General features: G+C 39.2%; 4 protein-coding genes across 4 annotated transcripts; 1 reads left to right on the top strand and 3 right to left on the bottom strand.

Annotated features, from left to right (window-relative positions):
• Nucleotides 1–3,647: 3,647 nt before the first annotated feature.
• On the bottom strand, nt 3,648–4,565 carry LOC128399274 (olfactory receptor 13H1-like). The gene has a single exon (XM_053360541.1). The coding sequence runs from the start codon at nt 4,506–4,508 to the stop codon at nt 3,648–3,650; it is 861 nt and encodes a 286-aa protein (XP_053216516.1). The 5' UTR covers nt 4,509–4,565.
• A 4,840-nt stretch (nt 4,566–9,405) lies between these two features.
• Nucleotides 9,406–10,356, top strand: LOC128400444 (olfactory receptor 10A7-like). Its single transcript, XM_053362633.1, has one exon. The coding sequence runs from the start codon at nt 9,406–9,408 to the stop codon at nt 10,354–10,356; it is 951 nt and encodes a 316-aa protein (XP_053218608.1).
• Nucleotides 10,357–13,187: 2,831 nt separating this feature from the next.
• Nucleotides 13,188–14,111, bottom strand: LOC128400324 (olfactory receptor 11A1-like). Its single transcript, XM_053362477.1, has one exon. It carries the CDS (start codon nt 14,010–14,012, stop codon nt 13,188–13,190), a length of 825 nt encoding a protein of 274 aa, XP_053218452.1. The 5' UTR covers nt 14,013–14,111.
• A 3,460-nt stretch (nt 14,112–17,571) lies between these two features.
• On the bottom strand, nt 17,572–18,510 carry LOC128400443 (olfactory receptor 2AP1-like). Its single transcript, XM_053362631.1, has one exon. The coding sequence runs from the start codon at nt 18,439–18,441 to the stop codon at nt 17,572–17,574; it is 870 nt and encodes a 289-aa protein (XP_053218606.1). The 5' UTR covers nt 18,442–18,510.
• Nucleotides 18,511–20,039: the final 1,529 nt, after the last annotated feature.

Below are 20,039 nucleotides of genomic sequence, written 5' to 3'. Positions count from 1 at the left end.
TGAATCCACTTTCCTCCACACAAGTCTTCTCAAGGCCCCCATAACTTCCTGATTTCTGAGAGTGTAGATTAATGGGTTTAACATGGGAGTCATTACTCCATAGAAAATAGAAATTATCTTGTCTACATCCTTTGTGGTCTTAGGTTGGGGGTGGAGATATGAGAGCATGAAGGTGCCATAGAATATGGATACTACAGTCAAGTGGGAAGCACATGTGGAGAAAGCCTTCATCCTGCCCCCTGCTGAGTGGATTCTTATGCACCATGTCCTTTGTGACGTATTACTTGTGACATATTACTTGCAAATGAGCAGGGGTGTCTACTTATGTACAACTGAATGCTTCCTGTTGCCTGTCATGGCTTATGACAGACTCATAGCCCTTTCCAGACTCACTGCATTACATGTTAAACATGAACAAGAGATTGTGCATTCAGTTAGCAGCTGGGACGTGGTCAATTGGCTTATTTTTAGGGGTTAGTGGGATCATCTTAAAATATGGCCCTGGTTGCGGGAACGCCATCAACCCAGTTCTCCCCACCCTGGCATGGGTGGAGTAATATCCTCACACCAAGGTGGCACCACGATCATCCCAGTCCTCTTGGCCAATCATTTTGAGTGTATTGGCAAAGCAGTCATCGTGTTCCCACAGGGTTACATGCCTTCTGCGGGCCTTTGTCCTGCATTGTTTAAAATTTAGCATTGTATTTTCAGCCAAATTTATCCCTGGGGTGTCTAACGAAATTGCTGTTGCACAGTCTCGATTTCAGATATACTGCTTCAGATTATTGGCACCAGAAGCACGATGGCTGCCCAAGACTTTTGAAGACCACCTCTGGAACCCTGGAAGCATATATTGACACAGGCAGTAGTCGCCTCTTTCGCCCCCTCTACTCAGGTCCTACAAGAAAGCTTGGGCTGATTTTATAGCCTTTCATGTGAAGACATTGGCCATTGCATTGGGTCTTCCACCAACTACAGATCTAAGTTTGTCATTATCTCGTGCATTTGTTCCACCTGGGGCGGCCAGCCAAGACATTAAGAATTCAGTCTGCCACTATTTCATTTTTCAGCAAATCAATATTTGCTTTTGACAGCACAGAGGGGTCTCTGCCTGGCCAAGGAAGCCAGGAGGTTTCTGCAACTCAGGCCTCCTGGAGCTGGCCCATTCCTTAATCACAGTGATGGAACTCATTTAGCTAGTCACCAGTTTACCAGAGTGATAAGAAAGGCTATTCAGGCCTGTGGGCTTCCAGCGTCAGAATATGCAGCCCATTCTTTTTGAATTGGGGCTGCTATGACGGCAGTGCATTGGGGTCTGTCTGCAAGCAGAATTAAAAACATGGGTCGCTGGAAGTCCCATGCTTACAGGGGTTACATTTGGAAAACCCGTTAGTTTGGTGCCTAAATAATATGTTAGCAGCAGCAATGACAACATATCCCTGTGTCTATGATGGTACAATACAACCTTGGAGGCTTGCTATCCACTGTCACCTGCCTCCTCTCCTAAAATTTTCCTCCTAGCCTCTCCACAACTATTGAATAAATGGGACCTGGCAGAAATCAGCAAGAGGGAAAGCTGAAAATGATCAAATCTCAATCAGACTTTGAAGGGGGCTTTGGTTCAGCTTGAGAAAGATATTTGAACTGCAGAAGGCCATTTCTGATTACCACTTCCCTGAATACATATAAAAAAGAAAATAACCTTAATATATTTTCCCACTCAAGCAACAACTACATTATGAAGCAATTCTTAAGTTTCTTGGAATGCTACATTTTCCCTTATGGGATTCAAAGTTAAGACCTAATTAGTGCTGTTGGGCTCTAGTGCGAAAATGTCTTTCTGCAGGAAATTAACAGTACTCTGCTTCATAGTTTCTTACTTTGACTTGGAAGAATATCAGGGTACATGATGGGACCTAACAGATGTTCAAATCTCAAAAAAGGCAAATTGGGAATACTTGAGCAGTAAACTCATGCCACTGTTATTGAGGTTCTCATCCCATTTTTTTTCTTAAAAAAATATATATTCATAGAACTATACTTGTATTTGTTTCAAGGCTGGGTTATAAATAATGCTGACACTAATACTCCTATTAATGATGCAATAATTTTAGATAGTGAAATACTGTTTATGGAAGAAGATTTTGATAAGACAAGGCATATTAACCCATCATATAAGTGTTTTGTCAAAAAAGAAAAAGTCAGTCGACCCACCCCCTGTTAGTTACCCAAAAGTGAATAAGCTCCCCATAGTGTTACTTGCCTAATTCCAGTTTTGTATCTCTCAAAATTCCCATTCATCTGAATTTTGTGACATAGGTCTCAATGCAAACAAAATGCATTTATTAAACCGAGCATAAAACTGCATATATTAATACAAAATGCATTACATTTGCAAAATTGCTTGTAAAAATGTGTACCTTAGTGAAAATTGTATAGCAAATGAATTTATTAGGAGAAATTTGCACTAAATGTTAATGAAAAATTGTACATATGTTTTAGGAGAAATCACTGGGTTAAAGCTGACCAAAAGTCCAGAGGTAGCATGATTATCAATTTACGATGGGGTGGAAGGTTCACAGGCTATGAAGGACTTGCTCACAAATTTATTGACAGCTGTATGAATTATGATAGCTGGGAAGTAGCAAGCAGAATAGAAAATTAAAGAATGGTATAAAGAGGTGTGTGATATAGCTATTAATGATAAATTAACATGTGCCATTAAGATAAAATGGGGAATATGCAGGAGAAATGATTTCGAGGAGATATGGGAAATGTTTGTAGAATATGTACTGTTAAAATGGAAAGGGGTCAAACCATTGCAAGAGGTGTTGAAATTTTTGGAGGTTGGATAGTTAGAATGGAATGGTCTCGGTGGTGGAGTTCACATTTTTATTCCTATTTATTTATGATTGTTTCTTTGTAAAAATAAGAATAAGAATAATAAGAAAACAAATACAAAAAGCTCTTTGAATAAAATTCTACATATGTACAAATCTATAAGAAAAATAAAATGCTAATAAATTTTCATGGATTTATTAGAAATAATAAATAAAACAACAGAAAGTGATGTAGAAATGCAGAGACCTGAACTTAAGACAGGGAAAAAAATGATAACCAGATCTACAGATTTGTCCATCCCTGACCCCTGTCAATTTGGCCACTGGTCAGCGATGATAGTAGTTGTAGTCCACAACATCTGGAGGCCACCATGTTGGCTACCCCTACACTAGATGAACATATGGAAAATGAAAGGACCTGGCATTATTATAACAGGAGATACAGAGGTTTTTCTATCCCTGTTCAGCAGCTACATTGTAGCCTGTTTTACAAGCTGGCTGCATCTGAGGGAAATGGCAGACATTAAAGCACACTCCATCAATTCAGCTGAAACCAACTGTTTGTCTCCTTTCCTTGGTTTCAATTGACAATCATTCCACCTAGCTGCATCTGAAAGAGAGGAGAAATTTACCTTTAGCATATCAGTTAGATTTTCAAGGAGCCTTTATTTCCATTATACACAACACATTCAGCTTTCCTAGTTTCAAATGTATTCAGTAGCTGTTAAGGTTGTGATAATAACAGAAGCAATAACATCAAGAGGCACAGAAAATATTTCAATCCTCAATATGATCAAGGTATCTTTTTCATGAATCTACTTTCTTTCCCACAAGTCTTCTCAAGGCCCCTATAACTTCCTGATTTCTGAGAGTGTAGATTAATGGGTTTAACATGGGAGTCACACTTCCATAGAAGAGAGAAATTATCTTGTCTACATCTTTTGTGGTCTTAGTTTGGGGGCGGAGATATGAGAACATGAAGGTGCCATAGAATATGGATACTACAGTCAAGTGGGAAGCACATGTGGAGAAAGCCTTCATCCTGCCCCCTGCTGAGTGGATTCTTAGAATTGCCACAATTATGCGCAAATATGAGAAAAGGATAAAGCTAAAGGGACCAAGCAAAGTGACACTCCCAGTGAAGAACATAACCAGCTGGCTCAAGGAAGTATCTGAGCAAACCAGCTTCATAACTGCTTTGACTTCACATGTGAAATGATTCACCAAATTTTTCCCACAAAAGCGAGCTGGAATGGCATAAATGGGAATAGCCCCTAAAAATAAGCCAATTGACCATGTTCCAGCTGCTAACTGAATGCACAGTCTCTTGTTCATGATTAACATGTAATGCAGTGGGCTGGAAATGGCTATAAGTCTGTCATAAGCCATGACAGCCAACAGGAAGCACTCAGTCACTGCTAAGTAGGAACCACTACTCATTTGGAAGTAACACATGGCAAAAGACATGGTGGGTTTGTCCACCAGAAGATTTGCAATGGCTTGTGGGATTGAAGAAGATGCATAGCAAATGTCAAGGAAGGACAGGTTACTGAGGAAAAAATACATGGGATTGTGAAGCCGAGGATCAGTTGTGGTCACCAAGATTATAATAAAATTTCCCACTACAGTGATAGCATATACAACAATCAGGAAAACAATGAGTCCCATCCTTGTCTTTGGCCGACCAGAATAGCCAATGAGGATAAACTCAGTCAATTCAGTCTCATTTTCTTCTCTCATATCGTGATTCAAATATTATCTGCAATGACATACAAAAAAGAAAGAAAGAGAAAGGGACCTCATTTTGTAATATTTGCATGGTATTTTGCTAGAAGGTTAAGGAAAGTATGGTACTGTAATAATGAGAACAGATTACTGATAAGTTTCTATTGGTTCATTATCAGCTATCAGCAAATTTAAGGAAATGGTGTTGCACACTTGCTTTGGAGAAATTCAAACCCTTTAATGTTTTCTGTGTTGAAGATTCTTGCACTGAGCATGATGTGGGGTGAGCCTAAAGGATCCCTTTTGGCAAGAAATGAAATCATAATAACTTCTACTATGATCAATTACAAAAATAACACTCAGAAACTTAGACTCTCTCTAATAGAGCAACTTCACTATTACACAGAATTTAAGAATTTTGTGTCCTGCATTTAAATAACTGTGAAACAAACATATGCTCATTTTCATCGATAAACCATTTAGAGAAGCAAGGGTGACATTTTCTCATTTCTGAATTTCAAAATAAATGCAATTGTTTCTTGAAAGCTCCTGTATTCTTGGCCATCCTTCGGATTCAGCCCACTGAGCAAAATACAGGGTTGCAAAAGATAAAGCTGAGTAGAAGAAGTTGTAGTGCTTCTTCTCTCCCCCCCCTCACATTATGCATTCTTCTAAGCAATACAAATGAACCAGATGAGATTGTAGGAACAGTCAGAGTTCCAGATCAAAATTCTCCAAATATTTCTTTAACTGCAATCATTTGTTAAGATGGGGTAATGACAATAAAACTAACATGGCAAAGTATAAAAACATCTAATACCTTTAAATGCTTTGGTCTTTCCAAACTTCCTGAATGTCATTTGGTATTAAACTGAGATGCAGGACTCTTCAAACTGTACTGGAATTCTAATAAGCCTTCAGTGTATTGGATGAGAAAGACTGAAATCATTCCAATAAAAAGCATGTTGTCAGTTCACTATTCAAAAAAATATAAATATGGAATATGAAGAAGCATTCATGTTACATGAATCTCTGAAAGATAATGCACTAAAACAGCACGGGATAGCATCTTTATGTATGCAATGCTCTAGATATAGTAGAAACATTTCAGGAGGCATAGATTACTATTTTGTTCCCATGAAAACTTGGAACTGAAAGAGAAGTCTAAGTGTTTTAGTTAGCTCAATTAGATGGGCAATATTTTAAAACCACTTTCTCCATAATTCTCAGTGGTGGCATAATCCCGGGAGCATCAGTGATTCAGCACTCCTAGGGATGCCGCATAATAAGAAAAACATAAGATATAGCATAATATACACATCATAATAATAAAATAATCATGATAACAGCCCCCATTTAACGGGCCATAGATTATTTAAAGAATGGGGGTTAAGAGAAATGCTTTTGCCTGGTGCCTAAAGACATGCAATGATGGCTCCATCTGAGCCTCTCTGAAGGAACATTCCACAGATGGGGAACCACCACAGAAAAGGCCCATTCTTGTTTTGTCATCCTCAGAACCTCTCAAGGAGCGGGGACATAGAGAAGAGCCTCAGATGACAAGCACAGGATCTGGGTCAGTTTGTATGGGGAGAAGAGGTCTTGAAGATATTGAAGTCCTGAGCCATGTAAGATATAGTACAGCATTGCACTCTTAACTGGGCCCGGAAACTAGTTGGCAGCCAGTGCAATTTGGCTTAAAGCTTAAACCATCTTGTTCTAATGAGCAACCATTTGGCCATCAAATTTTGCACCAGCTGAAGTTTCTGAACTGAATTCAGAGGCAGACCCATTTATAACGCATTATAGTAATCCAACCTAGAGGTTTACAGAGCACAAAGCACAAATGTTAGGCTGTCCTTGTCCATAGAGCTAAAGCTGATAGAAGGACCTCCATGTTAGAGGACATTCGGCACAGAAACATGTGTGTATACCTTTAAGAAGTTTCTGGGATTAATTGGCTGCAGCTGGCCGTTGCTATAAAGGAAAAAAGCTGAGTTTTATAGCCTGCCTGCAGGAATAACACCCACCAGAGTTTGTGTTTATTGTTTTGTAATAAAGTCTTCGTTTTAGTTTGGGTTTTTACACCTATGTCTCCTGGAGTCACTCTGTCCTCTGCCACCAGCTGGAAATCCCCCTCCAACACTCCATACCACCAAAGCCTCAGATGATAATAAAGGATCCAGGAGCAAACCCAAGCCACGTACCTGTTACTTAAGAGGAAGTGTAACCACCTCAAGAGCAGGCAATCTCCTATCCATCTTGTCTAGAGAACCACCCACTAACAGTGTCTCTGTCTTATCTGGATTGAGTTTCACTTTATTGGTTCTCTTCCAGACACCTGTCCAGCCTATCCACTGCCACACCTGTAGATGTAAAGGTAAAATAGAGCTGTGTGTCATCAACACACTCCAAAACTCCGGATGACTCCACCCAGCAGCTTCATATACTGTAGATATTAAGCAACTTGGGCAATGGAAATGAATCCTGAGGAACCCAACATTGAAGGCTCCTTGGTGAAAAAATAAAAAATAAAAATCACCTGCTGAAGATGACCATCCAAATAGGAACAGAACCATTGAAAAGCATAGTCACCCACCCCCAATTTGGATAGCCTCTCAAAGGGAATACAGTAGTTGATGGTACTGAAAGCCACTGATAATTAAAGAAGGATTAACAGGGATACATTGCACCTGTCTCCCAACAGAGGTCAACCAGGGATGTTTCTGTGTCAAAGCCAGGCCACATCCTAGTTGAAATGGATCTAGAAAGTGGGTCTCCTCCAAGAGCGCCTGGATCTTAATCATGATAGAATCATAGTATAAAGAAGGGCATGTTATAAGTTAGTGTGACTTGGAAGTTCAAAAAGAAAGGGAAGAAATTCAGGTCACAACAGGTGTTTAGTCTAAGGCAGCCTTTCTCAACCTGTGTTGTTGGACTACAACTCCCATCACCCCTAGCTAGCAAGGCCAGAGCTCAGGGATGATGGGAGTTGTAGTCCAAAACATCTGGGGACCCACAGGTTGAGAACCGCTGGTCTAAGGGCTAATCCACACTTACCTTTCCTGTCCATCCCCCCCCATCCAGCGTTCTGCCCACAACTGAAGGAGATTATGATATTGTGAATGAGGTGTTTCCCATTTCTTACCTGAATTTCAAAACTCCAAGGAAGGATATTAAGCTTAGACAAATTATGGTGGAGGCAAGTGTGTGAGAGAGTGGGAGAAAGGAGCATGTAAAGGGGACAACATTAACTAGGAGGATAATCACAGGTTTCTATGCAAAGCAGTGTGTGTGTACAAGTGAGTGGTGGGACCATGCCTCTGTCAGAGGATACACAATTGACATTTAATGGGATGCTCCATGTCCTTGTCTTCCTGGCTCTTACAATGAAATAATTGCCTTGTTGTTTTCTGTTTCTATTACAAAGGGAAAAGGGGGAGAGGGAGGATTCCCCAGCCTAATTCTCTTGCGTGACAACCAAAACATCCTAGTAGAAGTCACTAAGGGACATAGTGACCTGTGATACCTTTATATATATATAAAAGGGGAAATATTACAAATTGGGTGGGTGAAGAGATGGCATGTCTTCCAGAAGAGATCAAAACCTACGCAGGGCATTCCTGCATATAATGCAGTGCTGAATGGAAAACATAATTGTGAGTATAGAAACTAGAAGGACCTGAGAGCATGAGAAAGCTGAGCCTAGCGTAAATGGATATTTAGTTTGCTTCAGTATGGAGTTCTGCTGCTCAGTGTTCCAGCCAGCCCATGAGCTAGGCTCTCTTGTAGAATTTGAATCTGCCCCATTTTCATCCCACACAACAGAGAGTCAGCATTGCCATCATTGAACATCTTTTTTTGTCATTGGGGTGCTTCCTGTTTCCCTTTTTGCTGGTTTCTTTATTTTTTACCTTTTTTTCTATTACTGCAAATCTGCCCCTCAGCATGCTGCTGCACCCCCCCCCCCCCCGCTCAGGTAACAATCCTTATGCAGTCAAAATATCACCACCACAAGAAAGATACCACCAGGCTTGGGGGCACTCCAAAATTTGCAGAAATACAAAAGTCTTGGGAGGGGGAATCACACCCAAATGAATTCACTATTAGTATATATGATGTCGATATGTAAAGTAGCTGTGCTTGTGTGTATCTAAAAGCATGAGACATGTGGAAAAGGAAGCAGATAGACTTTCCTAAGATGGAGAGGACAACACTTGTTTCATTCCTGAAGATCAGGTTGATGGACCATAGGAGTAAGGATTCCCTAGATATCTATATGTGTATATAGTTTTAGTTCCATTAATGTTCAGTTGTTTTTTCTAATTATTGCTTTTATTATGTTTTTAGTAATTGTTGATTTTATCTTTAAGTTGCCTTGAGTCGGGTCAGTGGAAAAGGCGGGGTATAAATAAACATATAATATTTTTAATAATTATACTAATAACTGACTTGTTATTCATCTTGGCTGGGCCAATCCCAAGCAGAAGGCATTTCCATGTATGCAAATAGAGGCAGGTACCTCTGATTTCTGTCTTTTCTCCCCTCATTTCTCCCACATTAAATGCTTTTTTGGAGGGTAACTCCAACTCTAAGGAGAAAATTTTCAGAGGCTTCTACTGCAACATATTGGTAGTAACGCCTCATTCTATCCGTTGATTTCCATCTGCGGTTTTTGGGAAGATAAAGAACTGGCCACAATCCACCAGCCACCTAAACATGGCTATTGGTTTCAATTAATTTAGGTGTACTTAACTCTGTTCCAGTGTTCCCACACTGACAACAGACCTGGTGGCAGCTATTATTTATGTTCCTGCTGTTTCCTCTAGATTAACTCCACATGGCATACCTAACCACATGGAATGGGACCTCAGTCACTGAATTTTTGCTACTCGGATTCTCAGATACCCCTGAAATGCAGCCCTTCCTGTTTGCTTTGTTTTTGATCTTCTACATGGTTACACTTGCTACCAATTTCTTACTTTTGATCACTGTATCAACAGATCGTAGCTTGCACACACCCATGTATTTCTTCCTGGGTAACCTTTCCTTCCTGGAGATCATCTATACATCCAACATTGTTCCCAGGATGCTAACCAGTTTGATTTCTGAGGAGAAGACCATTTCTTTTATGGACTGCATGATTCAGTTTTATTTCTTTGGATCACTGGGTGGCACTGAATGCCTTCTCCTATCAGTGATGTCTTATGACCGCTATATCGCCATATGCAACCCTCTCCACTACACAACTGTTATGAACAGCAACATGTGTGTTTGGCTGGCTGCTAGCTCTTGGATCAGTGGCTTTCTGATAACCTTAATTACAGTGTTGCTGATGATAAGCTTGACCTTCTGTGGGCCCAATGAAATCGATCATTTCTTTTGTGATTTTTCTCCACTGCTGAAACTTGCTTGCTCTGACACATACCTGTTTGAAAAGACTTCTTTCATTCTTTCTTCCAGTCTAACATTGATCCCTTTCCTACTTACGGTTGTGTCTTACACTTATATATTGTCAGCTGTTATGAAACAGGCTTCTGGCACCAGGTCTAAAAAGGCCATTTCTACCTGCTCCACTCACCTCATAGTAGTTACAACTTTCTATGGGACGCTGATTACAATGTATGTGGTTCCTGCTGCTAAACACTCTGTAGACACAAGCAAGATCTTCTCAATCTTCTATACTATTGTGACTCCAATGATTAATCCCCTCATCTATAGCTTGAGGAACAAGAAGGTACGTGAAGCCTTGAAAAGGCTTGTAGATGCAAAACTTGTATTCTGGAAGTAGCAGAAATGGATAAATGTAATGAAGCAGGTCAAGTTTGAACTCTTACTTATCCTATTTACGGAAGGAGAAGCAAGCATGTAGGCATCCAGATATTGTTGGACTCCAGCTCCCATCAGCCCCAGCCAGTGCTGCTGATGGTAATGGATGATGAGATTTGTAGTCCAGCAATATATGGAGATCTACAGGTTAGCTACCTGCAATTTCCCAGAGCTATTTGCCTATTATGGAGCATATAATGTAACTTAACTAATTGACAGCCGGCACAGGTAATAATTGATAGATGTCAGGGAAGTATAGGCAGTGAAATCCAAAGAGAGAAAAGGGGTTGGGGAGAACAAATTGTTCATCAGAATTATGGAACCCAGTAAAAATTGGAAATTGGAAGTTGGAAATTGAACTGTGGTATGGAGGGGCAGTTTGAATCTGGGGGAGGTGGGAGGAACAGCAAAGAAGCCATATAAGAATCAGAAATAATTGTAGAAACATAGCTCTGCCCCAATCCACAAAAGTCACTTTCCCCACACCCCTATCACAGACCTTGCTCCTCAGTATCATCCATCAAGCCTCCTTTTATCACTCCTTTCCCTAATCTTGTTTGTAAGTAGACTTTGGCGCAGAAATATGATTGCTAGGAAAGAGTGACATGGAAATTAGAAATCCAGCAGAGACTCCCACAGTATTGTGGCTTGAATGTATCTGCCAGTTTAGGAGCTTGCTAATAAGAATGCTTCATCGTGGAAGGTGGACAGGGAGAAGGTTACCTGATTATTATGTTTATTCCTGTGGGGGGGGGGAGAGATAGTGGTGTAGAAATGATGATTGTATAGAATCACCCGGAAGTGATTCTTAGAACTCCATCAAATCTATGTACAGCTGCTAATTGTTCCTAGAAAGATTTTGGTCTATCGTTTTCACAGGTTTCTGATAGCATATCAGTGTATCTGAAATGTTTTAGAATTATCTCAGTTTTATTGGTGTTTAATATGAATATATTTCCATTAGTTAAGCTATATTATATTTGTATACCTTTATTATTTTTTTAAAAAAATTAACTGTTCCCATTAGTAAACATATTACATTTGGACAGCTCCATCATTTTGCTTTATTATTCAATATACAGAATTATACATACCTTCTATTTTTAAAATCAGTGCACACTTCAATTACCATTGCATGTTTCATGAGATCTTCTTCGGTATAACTTAAATATTTTTTAAATAAACAAAGTAAGAAACCCATTATTTCAATGAGTAAGTCAATGTGTTGAGATTCCTGCATTGCAGAGAGTTGGACTAGATGCTTGAGGTTCCTTCCAACTTTACAGTTCTATTATTCTTAAAGCCATGTAAATAGACACCTAAATGAGAAACTTATATGGAGTGAAATTTGCAATGTTCTGAATTTTGCAGTGCAGTTCCCACATGAAGAAATGTTGACAAAAATACATACACATGTACAGTAAAATTCATACATTTGTGACATTAACATACAAAAATGCATTATATTAGGGCACATTATTTTCCAAAAATGTTTCTCTTAGGCAAAAATATATACAAACATGATGGAGTTTCATGAGGACTGTTTTATAATGCAAACTGATGTGGACATGTGGGAAATGAATATAATTAATATTACAAAAATGAGAAATGGAGAGAAATTGAAATGGACAGATTCATACATCCCAAATGGTGATTTAACATTTTAGCTACTGCAGCACAAGTCATATTTCTTTATGTGTAGTTACCAAATATATTGAACAGTGATGAGAGGATTTCATTCAACTTGATATTTTTGTTCTTCTGGTCCATTCTTTCCATCTTGTTTCATAGATTCAATTGGGGGAATTTTATTTCCTTTTATGAATGCATCAGGCAAAGTTCCAAATTAAGGTTTAAAACTGCCATATCCATTAAAGATCCACAATGGAAAAGAGGCTCTTCTTAACCTTTTCACTTCATGACATGTATCACTGCCCCACTATGCCCCAAACATATTTTTGCCTTCTCAGAAAAAAAGTGGAAATCCTTTTTCCAATGGCATAACATCGTAAGGTGCATTTTCAGCAAACCAAACAGCAGGCAAGTAAAGGACTGAAGTCTATAAACTCTAAATCAAGCATAGAAGTTAATTTTCCATTCCAGTTAACATACCTTATTTAATAATTACATTTGCAAAAGCTGGAAATAAACATTTAAAAATCCATGTGTGGATTTTTGTTAAAGCCACAAGAGGAATGAAACAAATTTGAAGGGGGAGACTCTTTATCAGAATGTATATAGTGCAGTTATAAGAATGTCTCCTAGTAACTGTGTCTGTGTTCAAAATCTTTTCAAAAGGAAGCCAGTTTAGATCATTAGTGGCAATGGAGACCGCCTCTCAGTTCCCTGACTCAGCAGTGAAGTGGTAGACTAGGATTGAAAAACTTCAGCCCTGGAGGCCCATGGCAACCCTCCAGACATCCCTTTTTGGCTGTTGGGATTCTTTCCAGACTACACATCTCCTCATGGTGTGACCCTTCTATAAGTGTGTTTGCCTGGTTAAACGTGATCTCAAAATATGATAATGCCTCTTAATTACTTGGATGGAGGATGGACAAATAAGTGGGAATGTGTGCAACCCTCTGATTTTCAATGGCTGAAATGTAGCCTATGTGCAAAGGAAAAGAACACATCTATTGGTTCATTCAGTTTGGGGTCGGTCCTCCCCATCACAGAAATGTGGCTAAGAAAGATCCACTAGATCTAATGCAGATGAAATTCATATATATCAATGGTGAAGTCCACCCATGAAGTCAGTGATAGTGAGAAGGTTTCCCCTTTCCTCTAAATTTTTTAATAAGTTCTCTGAAACATCTGGAATGATTTTTTAATTGCTTCCTTTACCTCTTTGTTCCTCAAGCTGTAGACAAGGGGATTGACTAGTGGGGTGAGCAAAGTGTAGAACAGAGAAAAGAGTTTCTTCAAGTCACTCAGTGAACTGATATTTGGTAAGACATAGACGATCATCAGGGAGCCATAGAAGCAAGCAACCACAGTCAAGTGAGAGGAGCATGTAGAGAATGCCTTTTGTTTACCAGTGGTGGATGGGATTCTTAAAATGCTCTTGATGATGAAAATGTAAGATGTCACAGTTATGATAAAGGGTGCCAGTGTACCTATGAAGGATATTATGAAGGCTGTAGTTTCAACCAGATTGGTATCATTACAGGAAAGTCTTATCATTGGGATCAAATCACAGAAGAAATGATTGATTTTGTTGGGACCACAGAATTGCAGCTGAGATACCAAAAATATTATGAGACTGATAAACAGTGATCCACTGATCCATGATCCAGCAATAAGCATGATACATATTCTTCCATTCATGAGCATTACATAATGCAATGGTTTGCAAATGGCTAAGTAACGATCATAAGACATCACTGCTAGAAAGTAACATTCTGTAGTTGCGAGATAACCAAAGAAATACAGCTGGGCAAAGCATCCGTTAATAGAAATGGTTCTGTCCCCAGTCAGAAAACTGACCAGCATCCTTGGCATGATGGTTGAGCTGTAGCAAGTCTCCAGGCATGACAGGTTTCCCAGGAAGAAATACATGGGTGTGTGAAGATGCTGATTGAGGACTACTAGAATAATAATGAGAATGTTTCCAGCCATGGTCACAAGGTAGATAGGAAGAAAAAGTATGGAAAACAATGTCTGTAAGTCCTCACTATTAAAGTCCAAGAGGATGAATGCCACAGGAGCTGTTTGATTTTCCTCTTCTGTGTTGACATTCATCTAAGTAATATCAGATAATATTAATGAATATTTAGGTTTGAATATGTGATTGAGAAGTTACAGCCTGTTAGCTGTATTTAGATGAAACGTGATGAAATCAATGGATTTTTTATTACTATATTAACCTTCTATTGTTTTCTCTCCAAGAAGTGCAAGGTAATACACATTCCTCTCCCACCAGCTTCTATCTTCACCTTGTGAGGTTAGGATAAGGGGAAGCAAGGATTTGAAACTGGATTTTCCCAGGCATGATGTTCTAATCACTACTCCATTCTGGATTTCAAGACTAACGTAAGCCCCATTGATTTAAAAAATCCAGCAGTGGTTTCTGGTGTATATCTATGAAAGTTAAGCAACCCACCATAACTCTTTTTAACTATGTTATGAAACTAAGAATGCTTTACATGTAAGTTCTTTTCTAAAGTTTCTAACAGTGATGGGCCACTATGGCTCTACTTATGTTATTGGACTACAAGTACCATTACTCTTGACCATTGACCGTGATGACAATGTATAGTGAGAGCTGGAGTCCATCTGGTTTGCAATATTATTATTTTTCAAAAAAAATGTTGTTCCACTAAAAAACTGTAGCTTGATCATTTTCCTAGGCCTGTTTTACACATACTGAAGTTCTCTCAGGAACTCAGGAAGTTACTAGCCAGCTCATCCTTGCATGGCAAAGAGGAGGAACAAAATTTATAGTAAAAAAAATTTGACTAGAAATCCTGTCTACTAAGATGTACATCCTACTGAACTTAATGTGGCTTGCTCCCAAACATAGTGTTTATAGGATTACAATCATAAAAGACTGAAAGCTGCTATGTTACCATAGATATAGCAATCTAAAATGTAGAATCCAAAAAGAAGTTATTTAAGTGATGATATCTGGATACCATAATTAGCTTTCCTTTCGTATACATGAGTTCAGAACAAAATGCATTATATTAATGAAGAGACATAGGGGACTCCAACAGGCATATTTTAGGGTTTGCAGAATGAATAACAGCTAGATTGCTTTTAGGGCCACTGTGAATGGGGTCAGGTGTGAAATGGCAAGTCCTAAATCTTAAGTCCACTAAGTGAACTGCTGACAAGCCAAAAAGTAACATGTCCCACTACAATGACAACTTTCAGCTCTGCCTTAGCAGTTGTGGGTGATAGATCCTTCATTACATGATTCCAGTGTACAAGAGACTGGATAGGCCTATTATATTTTCATAATCATTTTCAGATCTTTTACATTAAACTGACTGATTAATGCATTGAACTAAATGGACATTACAAAATCCTAAGCACTTTATTTGGATGGCGTAGCACACCTGCAAATTGGTGCTAAAAGCTTTATTTCCATGGATCCTTACCTTATTACCAGAACACATTAGATGATGAATCCCATAAAGTTCTGGATCAATCTACTTTTCATTGTGGTATTCAGCACACATCTGCTGTCAAATGTAAATTGCATGGATGTCATCCTATTACTGACAATCCCTCAAAACATCTATCTAGAAAATGTCCTTGCATGTTTGACAATTCTCTGTTTATATTGAAAATATGAATGTCACTTCTTGGTTAATGTAATCCATTGCCAAATATATCTTATATAAAGTTATATAATGCACCTTGAAAAGTCTCACTGATAAATGGAAGAAACATTTCAAAATCATTTGGGAAATCATCGACTCCCCCATGATCAGTGGGTTACCTTAATGTTTGCAAATTCTCTGTAGTTTTTCCCCCCTGAGGTCAAGAGCTATGAAGAAATTCACTAGAAAAATAATCCCTGCCAGTAAATCGTGCGTTCAGAGCTCTATATGATTTTGCATATTTTTTCCACTTTTCCTTTATTTTGCAAGTTGCAAATCCATCTGAGATCGCCACTCAACCCAGGTTGTTATAATCAAGACAGTGAATACATTATAGTGTAATGCATGTTAGCAATTCCTGGGAAACATGTCATGTCTGGAGCCTTGCTCATTCTTCTGCTTGCTTTTAATGAACTTCTTCACCATACTTAGCTTTGAGATGAGTCAATCCTCACTTCACTAACTTTGCAATGTTTTCCTGAAAATAGACTAACAGGCCTCTGCAAAATTAATTAACACTGAAATTGACACACAGGAAGGTAATTTATTTGTAAATATTTGTTAAACCATCATTTGATGGCTGATATATGAACTTTTACTGTGTGCTATAATCAGTGCTTTTTTCTAGGGGTACGCAGGGGTACGCATACCCCTAAACATTTTGTGAATCTTTCTACAGTGGACCCTCTGGATACGAATTAAATTTGTTCCGGGGGTCTGTCTGCAACCCGAAAAGTCCATAGGCAGAGGCGCCACTTCTGCGCATGCATGCATAGTGAAACCCGGAAGTATACACTTCCAGGTTTGCCGCGTTCGTAACCCAAAACTTACGTATCCAGAGCAGTACTTAACTAGAGGGTCCACTGTACTTTTGTCCATTTACTTTATTTATTTCCCTTGATTTGAACTATAAAATTGTGCTTTTCTTGAGTCAAAATGAGAGTATCCCAAAACATTTTTTAGGGGGAAAAGTGCAGGCTAGAATATATTCTTTTAAAGCAGGGTAAGGAACCTCAGGCCATGTTTACTCTCTAAGCTCCAGGCACACTTTCCGTCCAGGTCATACCCTTCACTTGTCTTGCTTCATACCCTCCTCCAGTTCCTGGAAGGTCTCCCTGAACTCTAATAAAGCCCCTTGCCTGCTGGATTTGAGAGATGTCCATGAAGAAACATCTGGCATTTATGAAAAAAGTCCCCCTGCTTTAGTTTTAAAAAATGAATAGCCAATGTGGCTGGTACTTAGAACAATAGAAACACAGAAATATAAAGTTGGAAGGGGACCTAATGTTGGATGGTCATCTAATCCAGCCCCCTGCAGTGCAGGAATCTTTTGCCCCTTTGTTTGAATGCCAACAGGAAGCTTAATTAAATAACAATTAAAAAGAGACTACTTTCCAGAGTCCTGTGTCCAAAGTGTAGACCAATACAAAATATATAAAAAGTTTCTTTATTAGACACCAGACACCAGAAACATTCATACTGAGGATATAGAATGGTATCTACTTGATTTCTTATTATGCAGTTTCCCCCATTTCTCCCTAAATTTCAATGAATTCTATGAAACACCTTGAACACTTTTTTTCTTGGCGTGTGCTTTATGCCATTGTTCTTCAAACTGCAGATAAGGGGTTGACCAAATGGTCTAAGGCATATATTGTGGTTGGAAGAATGCCTCCTGATAGTTGTGTCAGTGTTTAATGTCTTTCCAAATTGAGTGTCAACAAGAGCTACAAAGCAGACATTTTTCCAGGATCCTGCCTCTAAAATTATGATTTAACAACATGCATTAATATCACTTCCTTTATTAGTCAGCATAAAGCATTCACATTCTGAAGGTAAAAAGTTTTTCCTTAATAATAATGCCTCTGAAGCATCTTGCATGTTTTTTTAATTGCTTCCTTTACCTCTTTGTTCCTCAAGCTGTACACAAGGGGATTGACTAGTGGGGTGAGCAACGTGTAGAACAGAGAGAATACTTTCTTCAAGTCGCTCAATGAATTCATGTTTGGTAAGACATAGACTATCATCAGAGAGCCATAGAAGCAAGCAACCACAGTCAAGTGAGAGGAGCATGTAGAGAATGCCTTTTGTTTACCAGTGGTGGATGGGATTCTTAAAATGTTTTTGATAATGTAAACATAAGATGACACAGTTATGACAAAGGGTGCCAGAGTACCTATGGAGGATAGTATGAAGGTTGTAGTTTCAATCAAATCAGTCTCATTACAGGAAAGTCTTACCATGGGGGTGAAATCACAGAAAAAATGGTTGATTTTGTTGGGTCCACAGAAATTCAGTTGAGACATGAAGAATATTATTGGACTCATTGCCAGACACGCAATGATCCATGGTCCAACAATCAGCAGAATGCAGATTCTGTCATTCATAAGTATTGTGTAATGCAATGGTTTGCATATTGCTAAATAGCGATCATAAGACATCACTGCTAGTAAGTAACATTCTGCAGCTGCAAGAGACCCAAAGAAATACAGTTGTGTAAAGCACCCTTTAATAGAAATAGTTCTGTCTCCAGTCAGAAAACTGACCAGCATCCTTGGCATGATGGTTGAGCTGTAACAGGTCTCCAGGCAGGACAGGTTTCCCAGGAAGAAATACATGGGTGTGTGAAGACGCTGATCAAGAATCACTAGAATAACAATGAGGATGTTCCCAGCCATGGTGACAAGGTAGATAGTTAGGAACAGAATGGAAAATAACATCTGTAGGTCATCATTGTTAAAATCTAACAGAATAAATGCCACAGGAGCTGTCTGATTTTCTTCTTTCTCATTGACAGTCAAGTGCATCTAAGGGATAATAGATAGCAATTAGGCATGAATATTTGTTTCCTCAGGATCCTCAGAAGATTAGTTTATGACTTAGAGCAGGCTGATTGAAATATATCGCTTTAACTCCAAGGAGTACAGCTGCACTCTTACACTAACCACCACAACATTCTGGGTCTCATGACCAACTCCCCCCCCCTTTATTTCAAAGGCTCTATTTTTGTTTTGTGAGTATATCCAGTATTAACTAGGAAAAATTAAACAAGAAATCTTTTGCAAGAATATATTGCAAAATTCAGTATGACACTAAAATAATGTGTGTATGTGAAAGAAGTGGGTGCAACAGATGTGGGGAGCCTGCGGCTGTCCATTTGGGATTCAACATTTATTCATGATGGCCACAGATTCCAAATTCCTGGTTTTCATTGGTCTAATTGTTTTGCTTTAGTTACAATAAAGCTCATTCCTCTCAGGAGCTCACACACTTACTCCCTAGTAGTGATGTTGGAAGATTCTGTTGAACACAAAAAATCAAGCGCATTTCCTTATGTTGAGCCCATCTGACCCCCCAAAATGTTTGCAATGATTTATTTCACCACACATCTCTACTAATATATTTTTTAGAAACATGAACACTTTGTTTAAGGTACCGTATTTTTCGCTCTATAAGACACACTTTTTCCCTCCTAAAAAGTAAGGGGAAATGTGTGTGTGTCTTATGGAGGAAATGTAGGCTGTGCAGCTTTCACTGAAGCCAGAACAGCAAGAGGAATTGCTGCTTTCGCTGCGCAGCGATCCCTCTTGCTGTTCTGACTTCGCTTACTGGAGAGGTGCTGCGCAGAGAGGGAAAGCTGCACAGTGCCCCTTCAGCAAAGCAGGAGGCGAAACGGAGCCCCTTCTGTTTCTCCTCCCACTTTGCTGGAGAGGCACTGCACAGAGAGGGAGAACTGTGCAGCGCCCCTTGTCTAATCCCCTTTTGAAGTCACCCAAGTTAGTAGCTGTCGCTCAGTCTTGTAGCAAGTTCTGTCTTTTAACCATACATTGTGCAAAGTTCTTCTTTTTGTCTGTCCTGATCTCCTACCTAGCAGTTTCCTTGGATGTGTGTGGCGTGGGGGGTGTGTGATATAAGTATCTTCAAGGTTCAGGGTATTCTGATGAAACCCTTCGGTTGTTTATTAAATAGTTTAGTACAACATTTGATTCAGAATATTTTTTTCTTGTTTTCCTCCTCTAAAAATGAGGTGCGTCTTATGGTGGGGTGCATCTTATGGAGCGAAAAATATGGTATTGGTAATGGTAAAAGATGGTTAAGTCCAGTCAAAGGCGACTGGGGTTTCAGTGCTCATCTCGCTTTCAGGCTGAGGGAGCTGGAGTTTGTCCACAGACAGCTTTCCAGGTCATGTGGCCAGCATGACTAAACCACCTCTGGTGCAATGGAACACTGTGATGGAAGCCAGAGTGCACAGAAATGTTGTTTACCTTCCCACCACAGTGATACCTATTTATCCACTTGCACTGGCATGCTTTCAAAC

The sequence above is a fragment of the Podarcis raffonei genome, chromosome 13, assembly GCF_027172205.1.
Source record: "Podarcis raffonei isolate rPodRaf1 chromosome 13, rPodRaf1.pri, whole genome shotgun sequence".
NCBI classification, from domain to species: domain Eukaryota; kingdom Metazoa; phylum Chordata; class Lepidosauria; order Squamata; family Lacertidae; genus Podarcis; species Podarcis raffonei.
The sequence above is the reverse complement of the archived record's forward strand: the minus strand, read 5'-3'. Positions and strand labels throughout refer to the sequence as shown.